The sequence below is a fragment of the Coregonus lavaretus genome (genome assembly GCF_964263955.1).
Source record: "Coregonus lavaretus genome assembly, chromosome: 3".
Taxonomy (NCBI): Eukaryota; Metazoa; Chordata; class Actinopteri; order Salmoniformes; family Salmonidae; genus Coregonus; species Coregonus lavaretus.
In genome coordinates, this window is record NC_139990.1 from 43,360,724 (window position 1) to 43,374,759 (window position 14,036).

Here is a 14,036-nt window from a genome sequence, read left to right on the forward strand (position 1 = left end):
AACGGCTGCTGGGAGACTGTTGTGTCTGTCCAACTGCTGCTGGGACACTGTTGCGTCTGTCCAACGGCTGCTGGGAGACTGTTGCGTCTGTCCAACGGCTGCTGGGAGACTGATGCGTCTGTCCAACGGCTGCTGGGAGACTGTTGCGTCTGTCCAACGGCTGCTGGGAGACTGTTGCGTCTGTCCAACGGCTGCTGGGACACTGTTGCGTCTGTCCAACGGCTGCTGGGAGACTGTTGCGTCTGTCCAACGGCTGCTGGGACACTGTTGCGTCTGTCCAAAGGCTGCTGGGACACTGTTGCGTCTGTCCAACGGCTGCTGGGACACTGTTGCGTCTGTCCAACGGCTGCTGGGACACTGTTGCGTCTGTCCAACGGCTGCTGGGACACTGTTGCGTCTGTCCAACGGCTGCTGGGACACTGTTGCGTCTGTCCAACGGCTGCTGGGACACTGTTGCGTCTGTCCAACGGCTGCTGGGACACTGTTGCGTCTGTCCAACGGCTGCTGGGACACTGTTGCGTCTGTCCAACTGCTGCTGGGACACTGTTGCGTCTGTCCAACTGCTGCTGGGACACTGTTGCGTCTGTCCAACTGCAGCTGGGACACTGTTGCGTCTGTCCAACTGCAGCTGGGACACTGTTGCGTCTGTCCAACTGCAGCTGGGACACTGTTGCGTCTGTCCAACTGCCGCTGGGACACTGTTGCGTCTGTCCAACTGCAGCTGGGACACTGTTGCGTCTGTCCAACGGCTGCTGGGAGACTGTTGCGTCTGTCCAACTGCCGCTGGGACACTGTTGCGTCTGTCCAACGGCTGCTGGGAGACTGTTGCGTCTGTCCAACGGCTGCTGGGAGACTGATGCCAGAGTCTGTATGACATTTTCATGTGAAAGATTCCAACAAAGGAAGAAACTATTATTTACAACTTAGCTAATGTACTACACTACTGAAACACCAGTGAACATACAGGGAAACTGTTTGTACTTGGAGCATTATCACTGTCCAAAGTCAAAGGGAAATGTGCCATATTTGAGGCATTATCAGTAACTCTACACAGTGCAGGAACAAATCTTACAAATGTAAATATTCCAGATAAAGTTAAAGATCCCCTGAATTCTACTCAACTTCTTTCCATTCCTAAAACACATCTCTCAGTCTGTTCATACTGGAATTTCCCAAGTGCTCGCTAGAATTCACATCATGTGCAACTCATTGGCTGAGACAGGAGACACCCATTCTAGAATGAAAGAATGAGATTCCTCCGAGTTCTAAACAGTCCAACTACTATCTAACACGGATTACAGCACAACCAGCAATGAACAGTGAGTTAAAATAACCTCCATATCTAAGGGTTGTTTGCTCTAATATCCAGATTTTGGGATCAGCATGTTTGGGCTCAGTCCCAAATAACACCCTATTCCCTATGTAGTGCACTACTTTTGTCCAGAGCCCTATGAGGAATAGGGAATAGGGTGCCATTTGTGCTGGGAAGGCTCGCAGACATCTGGCAAATCAGCAGGAAATCAATGCCACTAGGAGAACACACCCTATGGCCAGTGACAAATCACAGGGCGCACTATAACAGAGACAGATGATGATCCTGATGAGCTCTCAGTCACTAGTAACTACTCAAGGAAGGGTAGGAGGGTTCCAGTTACATGATCAGTGTACAATATAGGAAACTATTTAGAGAAGACCAATACATACTGGTATAGTCCGACGCATGGAATACTAAAGAAAGTATCAAATACTATTCTGTGCTGTATGGTATATGATGTAGAGGTAGTCCAAGCTACCTACTGAGGTGGCTTGAGAATCTGATTCTGAAGTCAGATTTGATGTCAGATCTGTCTCCTTACACTATAAAACGTGTGTTGTTTCAAACAATCCGTGTGTAAAAAGGCTCCATCTTTTCCCGTTGTCTCTGTCGTTGCCTACCTACCTCCCCCTTCACCATGTTGGCACTAGAAGCTGTTATTACCTCACTGCCAGCTGAAGCTCCACAGGTAACAGGCAGGCCGTGGCAGTTGGCGCCCTACAGTAGCACCGCTCTCTCAAGGTGAACACAGCTCAGCCTGTCATAAACACCTCAGACCTCAACCTACTCCATACAATGGTAACAAAAGCCCAAAATAAAGACTGGCATTGACATTCAGTAAAGGGATATGTGTAAGACCTTCAGCAGCCATAAGGGGGGAATTGTGACCGTTCTACAGAATACATTTCTCTACTAGAATATAATATGATCCACAGTGTTGACTGGTCCTAGAGGTTTCCTGGTGCAGTCTACGATACGTAGGCTACGTCCCGACTTTCCACCCTTTTCCCGAAGTGTGCACTTGGCGTAAGCATTGGCTGGAGAGTTTCCACCATTGTAAAATCCATACGAGAAAGAGTGCTAGTACACACTTCAGCAGAAGAGTGAAGAATCAAACCTCAGGCATTGTGATGGTGCACACTCACCGATGCGATTGGTGCATGTCTCCAGGTCTGTGAGGAAGCCTGGGATCTGCTGTAGTTGTTCTTGTAGTTCCACCACTGCTGCTCTTCTCTTCTCCCAGTGGGCAGACAGCATCACCACCTCTCCATCCACTGTCTGAGAGGGAGGGGGAGATAGAGAGAGAAGAGAGAAGACGAAAGAGAAGACGAGAGAGAGAAGAGAGAGTGAAGAGAGAGGACGAGAGAGTGAGAAGACGAGACAGAGTGAAGAGAGAAGAGAGAGAAGAGAGAAGAAGAGACAGAGAGAAGAGAAAGAGAAGATGAGACAGAAGAGAAGACGAGAGAGAGAAGAGAGAGTTGGTGAGAGAGAGATTGTGAGATGATGGATAGATTGGTTGAAGAGGTTTGATGTTACCCATGTTTCTATGTATTCTTATTCTTGATGCAAAATTCAATGTGAGTCTAATTAATACATTGTGCTACAGTTCATACATACCTCTCCAGCTTTCGCACAATCTTTAGCTTTTCTGTGGAGCGTCACCCAGGTGTCTTCGTACCTTGGAAACACAATAAACTAATGAAACAAATAAGGCCTTGTGTTTTCTTCCCTTTACATTATGCTACATGTATTCAGACCACTGAGTGTTTCAATGTCTGCATCCCAAATGGCACCCTATTCCCTATGCTCTCATTTGGACGTATCCAATGAGAGCAACACCTACCGACTTAGCAGTTCCACTCCAGCAGAAAACTGTGGCAGATGTTCATCATGTCTGTTGAGAGACAGGAAATTAGTCATTACGGGAAAGAGGCTATAAAGAGGAGAAAGGAGAAAGAGAAAGTGCATGTAAATGGGTGATTTGACTGGCATTCCTGGGCTATACTCATAAAGCCTCTTAGACTAGAAGTGCTGATCTAGCATCAGGTCCTCTCTGTCCATATAGTCTTTATTCATTATGATCTAAAAGGCCAACCTGATATTAGATCATCACTCCAACTCTGAGACACTATGGATACAGACCCTGCTCTCCTTCCTTACCTCTCTTTCTTCTTTACTTTGACCTCCTTTGATTTATCACTCAGAGTCTTCATCCTGAAGTGAAATTATAAAGATGTGAGCAGGTTAAAAATATATATACAGTGGGGGAAAAAATTATTTAGTTAGCCACCAATTGTGAAGTTCTCCCACTTAAAAAGATGAGAGAGGCCTGTAATTTTCATCATAGGTACACGTCAACTATGACAGACAAAATGAGATTTTTTTCTCTCCAGAAAATCACATTGTAGGATTTTTAATGAATTTATTTGCAAATTATGGTGGAAAATAAGTATTTGGTCAATAACAAAAGTTTCTCAATACTTTGTTATATACCCTTTGTTGGCAATGACACAGGTCAAACGTTTTCTGTAAGTCTTCACACACTGTTGCTGGTATTTTGTCCCATTCCTCCATGCAGATCTCCTCTAGAGCAGTGATGTTTTGGGGCTGTCGCTGGGCAACACGGACTTTCAACTCCCTCCAAAGATGTTATATGGGGTTGAGATCTGGAGACTGGATAGGCCACTCCAGGACCTTGAAATGCTTCTTACGAAGCCACTCCTCCGTTGCCCGGGCGGTGTGTTTGGGATCATTGTCATGCTGAAAGACCCAGCCACGTTTCATCTTCAATGCCCTTGCTGATGGAAGGAGGTTTTCACTCAAAATCTCACGATACATGGCCCCATTGATTCTTTCCTTTACACCAGGGTTCTTCAATTCCGGTCCTGGAGGGCCGAAACACTTCTGTTTTTTATTTCTACCTGGTAGTTAATTGCATTCACCTGGTGTCCCAGGTCTGAATTAGCCACTGATTAGAAGGAGAGGATGAAAAACAGAGGTGTTTCGGCCCTCCAGGACCGGAATTGAAGAACCCTGCTTTACACGGATCAGTCGTCCTGGTCCCTTTGCAGAAAAACAGCCCCAAAGCATGATGTTTCCACCCCCATGCTTCACAGTAGGTATGGTGTTCTTTGGATGCAACTCAGCATTCTTTGTCCTCCAAACACGACGAGTTGACTTTTTACCAAAAAGTTCTATTTTGGTTTCATCTGACAAGATGAGTCTCCCAATCCTCTTCTGGATCATCCAAATGCACTCTAGCAAACTTCAGACGGGCCTGGACATGTACTGGCTTAAGCAGGGGGACACGTCTGGCACTGCAGGATTTGAGTCCCTGGCGGCGTAGTGTGTTACTGATGGTAGGCTTTGTTACTTTGGTCCCAGCTCTCTGCAGGTCATTCACTAGGTCCCCCCGTGTGGTTCTGGGATTTTTGCTCACCGTTCTTGTGATCATTTTGACCCCACGGGGTGAGATCTTGCATGGAGCCCCAGATCGAGGGAGATTATCAGTGGTCTTGTATGTCTTCCATTTCCTAATAATTGCTCCCACAGTTGATTTCTTCAAACCAAGCTGCTTACCTATTGCAGATTCAGTCTTCCCAGCCTGGTGCAGGTCTACAATTTTGTTTCTGGTGTCCTTTGACAGCTCTTTGGTCTTGGCCATAGTGGAGTTTGGAGTGTGACTGTTTGAGGTTGTGGACAGGTGTCTTTTATACTGATAACAAGTTCAAACAGGTGCCATTAATACAGGTAACGAGTGGAGGACAGAGGAGCCTCTTAAAGAAGAAGTTACAGGTCTGTGAGAGCCAGAAATCTTGCTTGTTTGTAGGTGACCAAATACTTATTTTCCACCATAATTTGCAAATAAATTCATAAAAAATCCTACAATGTGATTTTCTGGATTTTTTTTTCTCAATTTGTCTGTCATAGTTGACATGTACCTATGATGAAAATTACAGGCCTCTCTCATCTTTTTAAGTGGGAGAACTTGCACAATTGGTGGCTGACTAAATACTTTTTTCCCCCACTGTATGTATATGTGACAGCCGTCACAGCAATGTAAATATTCATTGGATGACAGTAGACACTTTGGGTCTGTCCTAAATGGCACCACATTCCCTATATAGTGCACTAATTTCTATTCTATAATATTCTACTGTATCTTAGTCCGTGCTGCTCTGTCATTGCTTGTCCATATATGTACAGTGGGGAGAACAAGTATTTGATACACTGCCAATTTTGCAGGTTTTCCTACTTACAAAGCATGTAGAGGTCTGTAATTTTTATCATAGGTACACTTCAACTGTGAGAGACGGAATCTAAAACAAAAATCCAGAAAATCACATTGTATGATTTTTAAGTAATTCATTTGTATTTTATTGCATGACATAAGTATTTGATACATCAGAAAAGCAGAACTTAATATTTGGTACAGAAACCTTTGTTTGCAATTACAGAGATCATACATTTCCTGTAGGTCTTGACCAGGTTTGCACACACTGCAGCAGGGATTTTGGCCCACTCCTCCATACAGACCTTCTCCAGATCCTTCAGGTTTCGGGGCTGTCGCTGGGCAATACGGACTTTCAGCTCCCTCCAAATATTTTCTATTGGGTTCAGGTCTGGAGACTGGCTAGGCCACTCCAGGACCTTGAGATGCTTCTTATGGAGCCACTCCTTAGTTGCCCTGGCTGTGTGTTTCGGGTCGTTGTCATGCTGGAAGACCCAGCCAAGACCCATCTTCAATGCTCTTACTGATGGAAGGAGGTTGTTGGCCAAGATCTCGCGATACATGGCCCCATCCATCCTCCCCTCAATACGGTGCAGTCGTCCTGTCCCCTTTGCAGAAAAGCATCCCCAAAGAATGATGTTTCCACCTCCATGCTTCACAGTTGGGATGGTGTTCTTGGGGTTGTACTCATCCTTCTTCTTCCTCCAAACACGGCGAGTGGAGTTTAGACCAAAAAGCTATATTTTTGTCTCATCAGACCACATGACCTTCTCCCATTCCTCCTCTGGATCATCCAGATGGTCATTGGCAAACTTCAGACGGGCCTGGACATGCGCTGGCTTGAGCAGGGGGACCTTGCGTGCGCTGCAGGATTTTAATCCATGACGGCGTAGTGTGTTACTAATGGTTTTCTTTGAGACTGTGGTCCCAGCTCTCTTCAGGTCATTGACCAGGTCCAGCCGTGTAGTTCTGGGCTGATCCCTCACCTTCCTCATGATCATTGATGCCCCACGAGGTGAGATCTTGCATGGAGCCCCAGACCGAGGGTGATTGACCGTCATCTTGAACTTCTTCCATTTTCTAATAATTGCGCCAACAGTTGTTGCCTTCTCACCAAGCTGCTTGCCTATTGTCCTGTAGCCCATCCCAGCCTTGTGCAGGTCTACACTTTTATCCCTGATGTCCTTACACAGCTCTCTGGTCTTGGCCATTGTGGAGAGGTTGGAGTCTGTTTGATTGAGTGTGTGGACAGGTGTCTTTTATACAGGTAACGAGTTCAAACAGGTGCAGTTAATACAGGTAATGAGTGGAGAACAGGAGGGCTTCTTAAAGAAAAACTAACAGTTCTGTGAGAGACGGAATTCTTACTGGTTGGTAGGTGATCAAATACTTATGTCATGCAATAAAATGCAAATTCATTACTTAAAAATCATACAATGTGATTTTCTGGATTTTTGTTTTAGATTCTGTCTCTCACAGTTGAAGTGTACCTATGATAAAAATTACAGACCTCTACATGCTTTGTAAGTAGGAAAACCTGCAAAATCGACAGTGTATCAAATACTTGTTCTCCCCACTGTATATATTCTTAAATTCCATTCCTTACTTAGATTTCTGTGTATTGGGTATATGTTGTGAAATTGTTAGATATTACTTGTTAGATATTACTGCACTGTCGGCGCTAGAAGCACAAGCATTTCGCTACACCCGCAATAACATCTGCTAAACACGTTTATGTGACAAATACAATTTGATTTGATTTGAAGTAGTGCACTATATAGGGAATAGGGTGCCATAAATATTGCTTGAGACTTTTTCTGCTTCAGACCTCCGGCATCAGACTCCAGTCCAGAATGTCCTGTCTCGCTCACTACTGTCACATGATGGTCAGCTGAATGTTTCAACTTAGCTAGCTGTAGTTAGCTAGCTAACTGTATCAATAAGCTTTGGCAGCTTCTAAATTGAAATTCATGGTTTTCATTTACTGCCAGCCTGGGTGTCTTTTGCCAGTGTTTTGTGTTTAGTAGCTAGCTACGCAAAACTTGTTGTTCGATGGTTTCGTCCCCACACATAGTTACATCCAGCTAGATAGCCTTTCAGCCATGCTGGAAGAGAGGGAGAAACTAACGTAGCTAACTAACTAATTAACGTAACTAGTTTTTAAAATGGCTAATACAGTAATGTCAGAACAGGCAGGGTCAAAAGACATAGGGCCACGAATGAAGCATTAGCTATAAAAGTAGCTTTAATACAAACCCCGTTGTGAAATCTTGATGCACCGTCTGCAACCTCTCTTTGAAATTCTCAAACATCTTCCTGGTTTCTTCCAAGCAGCAAATACGTTGTTTGTCGTTGCATTAACTGTATTAGCTAGCTTCTTTGTGAGTATTCCTCAAGTGCCATGTCAATGTTCAGATTGTATGCATCTATAAGTAGCTATAAGCTAAAGTCGGATAGATGGCTGTAGTTTGGTCTTTGCTCAGCTGTTTTCCTGACTCAGTCAAGTGTCAACATGCAATCCGGTTGTTGAGTGGAATCACGGTTGCGCAGCTATGCGCGCAACATCTTTCACATAGAAAACAGGAAGCCATTCATTTATGGAGGACTAAAAGTGCCACAATTAAATAAATAAATACACCATTAAATAATTACTTAAATGTGTCATTAATTAATTAAAATTAGAATTAAATACATAAATGTGTAATTAAATGTATCATTAATTAATTCAAATACCGATTCATTTTATGTAAAATACATATATAATTATTTCACTATTTACATTTACATTTCATGATCCTGCATTGCAGTGATTCATGAATTACTTAAAACTGTCAAACTGACCCATCAAAGTCAGTGGGCGGGGCTAACGCGAATCTAGTCTGATCCATTGCTTTGGTCTGAAGTAGAGTAGGCCAACCCGGATAGAGACAATGGAGGATCTCCGTGAACTTTCCAGGGAGTTGGTTAGAGACATTTTAAACTTAGCAGAGGATGTAGAAGCAGGACCTGCTGACCCAGAGCATGTAGATAGTAAAGCAGAGGAACTTATTGAAGTTGTTGGAGTCATTTCCGCACTTTCCGACGAAGATATCGACCACAGAGTGATTGCAAATCTAGAAGAAGTTGTCCACCGCTTCTCTGGTACCAGGGCACTTCAGGCCCAACACACACAGGGACCGGGGCGTTTGGCGTTTGACATACCGAGTGCAGTTCTGGAGCATCAACTTCTTTGTGGAGTTCCCGCAGTTCAAATTGCAGCGATGTTCGGTGTGTCAAAGAGGACCATCAGGAGGCGCATGCAACAATACAGTTTAAGGTATTTACACTAAATTCATGAGTTTTCTGTTTATGAATTGCTGCTCTCATACACTCGGAAAGAATATGACGTTTAAGGTAACATTACTTGATGTTGTGTTTTTCTTGTTTGTACAGAAAGACAGATCTCTATTCAGCTGTGAATGATGAGGAGTTAGACCGTATTGTAAGTGAAATTCACAGAAGTCATCCAAACACCGGCTACAAGCTAATGCGTGGTCACCTGAATGCAAGAGGTGTGCATGTTCCAAGTGAGTAGATAATAATATGGGCATTATTTAAATGTATTTTTAATTTGGAGCTCTGCCCCTTTGAAAGGTGAAGGAAGCCCGCTTATGGAAAGACATCGCCTCTGAGATGTAGAATGTGTAGAAGAAATGTGAAGAGAAACACACATTTCAGGACGGCTGACTTGTATCATCAGGATAGACATGTCCTGTGATTTTTAGCCTCCTGTTTAATAGAGGTGGAACAATATCTGACAGTAATATTCTCAGCTGTCCGGATGTGCCCCTGCTGTAAAGGGTATAATATAATCATAGAATAGCAAAATATCATAGGAGGCAAAAAATCTCAGGTCATCTCTGTTCGAGCATGTGGTATCTATCTATCTATCTATCTATCTATCTATCTATCTATGTGTGTATATATATGTATATGTGTATATATATGTATATGTGTATATATATGTGTGTATGTATATATATATATATATATAAATATATGTATGTATGTATATATGTATGTATATGTATGTATGTATGTGTATATAGATACTTTAAATGAAACATTTACTATAGATTATTGTCTCTTTAAAATCTCCCGAGCTTTTAAAGATCAACCTGTGAGCTGTAGTTTCTACAGTGCATACTATGCAAAGCTGTATTATTTTAAAAAACTGAATAAGTAACATTTCATTTCTCACTGCCTTGGTGACCAAAAATAACAATCTTGTGTAAGGACATGTCAAACTAGTTTTAAGTACAAGACTGATTATGCTTGTCATCCATTCAGGTTCCTGAAGAATATGGGATCGATTGGAACGGACCTCACTGCCTTCATCGAGGCACTGTGTCAGTCCCCGAGGTTCAGCTGGCCCGTGAGCTCTCAGATGAAGAGGTTGCAATTTTGCCAGCTCCAGGAGTTTCTGTTACTGATGCACTTAGACTATATGTAGAGACTGTGGAAGTGTTATCAAGAATCTTAGACTGATGTCCAACCCATGTTTTTATTTGTTGTGTTAGAACAAGCAAGGAAAAACTGAAAGTTTACTTTCCTTTTAAAAGAAAGGAAAAAAAGCTGTTTCTTTGAAGCTTCCTGTCTCATTATGGTCCACAGAATGACTAACATGAATGCTGTACTGTTAGCACTGAAGGTGCAGAACAGTTTGATTTTAGTAAATGGAAGAAAAAAAAGTCAACTACTGCACAGTGTGTTAATGTTTTCAAAGACACTGAACTTGTGTCAATTCCGGAAGATCCCAAGACATGGAAAGATCTGAAACTGTGTCCTTCTGTTCCGGTGTAAGATCTTCATGTTCAAGCTAGAATTAAGACCATACAAGTTATTATATCTGCCCAAGCAATATTTTTTACATGGCAAAGTTTCTTTTAGGTTACATACCAGTTCTATGATGCTCCTGATGTGCAGATCAGGACAGTCTTCTGTAACAACAGTAGCCATTTCAGGGTCCCCATTGAACAGTACATGAATTACAGCAGGACTTAGTCCTGTGACATGGGGACCATCATGCAGAAAGGTGTGGCCCAACATCCTTCCTGCAACCCGGAAGAGGTTGCTTTCAATAAGTGCCTCTGATGCTGCTGGAACAAGATGGTCAGGTTCACCCTCAAATAGCAGTGTTCGGCCCATTCCTCCTGTAAAGTACCAAGAGAGCAGGGAATAAAGTCACAACAATTAACCTCTTAAATACATTAAATAAAAATGTATGATAGATAGATAGATAGATAGATAGATATATTACATCATACTAGTGGCGATTACTTGGCCTGTGGTATTGCTGCTTGTAGAATTCACTTAAACCAAATTGTAGCCTACTCCAAAATGACTTACAGAAGGACCCCAAACCACTTCAAATTCAATTCCCCTGTATACCCTACTACAGACTTACCTGACACAAAACATTGCCCACCGGCCCTCCGCTAAACAGCACATATCCGCGTTCATCAACCACCAGAACGTACGTGTACACGTGTGTGTGTGTGTGCGCGCGCATAGAGAGAGGCGGTGTAGAGTGAGTCACGACACAAACAGGTGCTCAGTCAGCGTTGCATGCAGTGTGAGAATGGCAAGCAGCAAGAGCGGCAAAAGCCAATGTGTGCTTCTTTTACCTATATATGTAACGCTATCTTTTGCGTTTATCCAAACGTCGTCAAACTTGGCACTGCACTTACTCGTGACCAGAGCAAGACACCTGTCAAGTTTGAAATCCATCGGACTAACTGAGAGACATGCGCTACAGACAGACATTTCTGCAATTTATAGATGGATTAACCTTCAAAAAATTAGTAAGATACTTACCAAGATCTAGACTGAATCCAAACTGGAGTTTGGATATGATTGTTGTCATAAAGTACCGCATCACTCCCTCTCCGATAGCAACATCACCTGAAATAAAATACTGATAATAACACTGGAAAAAAAAGTGGCGGCCTAATACAGGTAACTGGATTTGGTAACATTTAACAAGAAAGGGAGAAAAACTTCTATTGGCTGTAATTCTAGAATAGCATCCTTAATATTGATTATTCCAGATAACAAGAGTATATTGTGCACAATATTCACATAGATACATATAACATTTTTATCAATTATATAATTTTGTGCATTCCATTCTCCCATTTAACAATTCCATATAAGCTACTTGAGTGGTATAAACTGTACTGATGTATTTATATTATAAATGTTATATTACTTACCAACCAGAGTACAATGAAGTGGACATGCCCATTCTTGCTGCTGTTTATAGAATAAGAGAAGCTCCCGTTCCCTGTCCTCTTCAGAGTCCCTTACATCCATCTTCATTCTAAGTGGTTTCCCAGTTGCATGTTCCCTTAGCAGATTCTCTTTGAAAACTTTGGCAGCTTGAGTGGGTTCTTTAATAAGCTTCCATTCTAAACAAACAACAACAATAAAGTTATCTATTACAGAGAGACATATTGTGAGTTGGCATGTTACCTGCATATACAGATATCCTCTCACTCTACAGAACAGGAGGAAAATTCTGTTCATTTCACTGACAAAACGTGAGACCCAACATCTTCAGAACCTGTCACAACGCTGAGTTGACATAAAAACAGCACTACTAAACAACTACAACTAAATATTAGAAAAATAGAAAAACCCAGTTGCATGTTATTAATTGTCTGTAACTGTATTATCTTATCTAATTATATCCTACAGGTGTTATCTTTCTATTAACTTTTCAGTTACACACAATCTTATAGCAACACTATTGTGATGACACAAACCACTGTCTGTTTCTTTGCGATCCAACTCCTCGTTGACAATCACTGCCGGTACTACTGCACTCTCAGCTGATGTTTCAGGCCTCACTGGAACACTGTCACTGACTAGGGCTGTCTCACTATCATTTTCTTCACTTTGGCCTCCCTCTTGTTCTCTTTCTGATTCCTGCATGGGTGTCCTTGAAGTTAACACAATTGAAATGATGGTCATACTCGCTTATTTGTGTGCACAACAATAAGAGAGACATATTCCCAAAGAAAATAAATTATGCTACCCTTGCATTGCTTTAAGAAGTACATACCCATTGCAGCTCAATCTGTGCAGCTTCATCTCTGAAAAGGGAACTTCCTTCTGACAAGTGATGCAGGGGATGACTGGACCAGAGGCAGGACGTGAGCTCTCCTAACAACAACAACAAATGGCTTTTAATTAATGATTAAAAGTCACCAGTAATCTTTGTTTTGATTATGTATTAAACTAAGTCTCTGTAAATGTATGTACACAATCTAAGGGTAGATCCTGTTGAAGTGGACGTATGTAGATTGTAGCCTGTCCAATCATCGTCGATGGATCTTTCAGATAGGCAAGGGTGTATCCAGTGCTGGGACACTGAAGCAACGCAAGATTTCGACTGCGAGTAGATCCTACAAGTTTTAGAAATTCAAAGCCTCCCCCTTGTTGGAGCTTCGGAAACACTTCCATCAGTTTATTTGTTATAACCATGGGATCGTGGTCATTCCCTGGAGAAAAAAACAAAACAAAATCATAACTCACCTCACCTTAAATTAAGCAAATAAGCCTGTGATAACTATTATTGACACTATGAACACCAATTAAGTTTGAGTCACTATAAAAAGAAATGCAAATAATTTCAACAAGCCACAGACAGTACAAACTTTTTTTACTTTTGGTAAATGCCTAGTTTCGCACTGACCTGAAAATGTTACTTTTTGCTCTCCAAGTCCTGAAGTAAGAAGTTCAGCTTTAAACAGTACGCTTGGAATTTTATCCGCATTGTGGTCAGCCAAACAACAGACAGTGTGTGTGTAGCTTCTTCGGCTAACTTGGACTTGTGCTGGTCGTCTCGTCATATTCCTTCTGGCTCCAATGTTATATGGCGCAAAGAGCCTTGCTACCTCCGCTGCAACACAGAAAAACGTAACAGCTCAATGGTCACCAGTCAGCTAAAACAGCCTCTACTTCTATCTTGGGATGCTCAAGCCAGCTAACACCATTTAGCCGATTAGCGAACTAGCTAGGTTTATGCTTCCCCCCCTAAACCAACGTAGAGGTGAATAGCGCCACCCAGTGTATTGGAATGTGTTCAGTAGCTCTGCATCAATCCATTATCCGGAATTGATTTGTCTTGGCTTGATGCAGAGGGTAACCAATCAGGCGTTAGGTTCCGCCTACCAACTTTTGATGGGTCAGTTTGACAGTTTTAAGTAATTCAGGAAGCACTCCAACGCAGGACCATGAAATGTAAATGTAAATAGTGAAATTATTATATATGTATTTTACATAAAATGAATCGGTATTTGAATTAATTAATGACACATTTAATAACACATTTATGTATTTAATTCTAATTTTAATTAATTAATGACACATTTAAGTAATTATTTAATGGTGTATTTATTTATTTAATTGTGGCACTTTTAGTCCTCCATATTCATTAGGCATCGT

At 42.1% G+C, this 14,036-nt stretch overlaps 2 protein-coding genes across 3 annotated transcripts in view; both read right to left on the reverse strand.

The window, feature by feature from the left end:
• The window catches only part of LOC311108912 (dysbindin-A-like), a 33,253-nt gene extending 25,164 nt beyond the window's left edge, over nt 1-8,089 (reverse strand). Inside the window, exons 1-5 of the mRNA XM_084151699.1 lie at nt 7,803-8,089; nt 3,476-3,529; nt 3,159-3,209; nt 2,933-2,993; nt 2,461-2,593 (exon numbers count right to left, since the gene is read on the reverse strand). Coding sequence (XP_084007825.1) covers nt 2,461-2,593; nt 2,933-2,993; nt 3,159-3,209; nt 3,476-3,529; nt 7,803-7,858 — 355 coding nt within the window. The 5' untranslated portion in view covers nt 7,859-8,089. The remainder of the gene's footprint in view (nt 1-2,460; nt 2,594-2,932; nt 2,994-3,158; nt 3,210-3,475; nt 3,530-7,802) is intronic.
• A 1,980-nt stretch (nt 8,090-10,069) lies between these two features.
• LOC311114258 (uncharacterized protein) lies at nt 10,070-13,492 on the reverse strand. Of its 2 annotated transcripts, XM_084157168.1 has the most exons (8): nt 13,285-13,487; nt 12,852-13,090; nt 12,652-12,752; nt 12,353-12,528; nt 11,801-11,995; nt 11,403-11,489; nt 10,485-10,738; nt 10,070-10,404 (listed from the first exon to the last, which is right to left on the reverse strand). In XM_084157168.1, the coding sequence occupies exons 1-8, from the start codon at nt 13,439-13,441 to the stop codon at nt 10,306-10,308; spliced, it is 1,308 nt and encodes a 435-aa protein (XP_084013294.1). In that variant the 5' UTR covers nt 13,442-13,487; the 3' UTR covers nt 10,070-10,305. The 2 variants fall into 2 exon arrangements, 1 of the variants encoding a protein (XP_084013294.1); XR_014611087.1 differs by lacking the exon at nt 12,353-12,528 and having other exon boundaries at nt 13,285-13,492.
• Between the last annotated feature and the right edge of the window lie 544 nt (nt 13,493-14,036).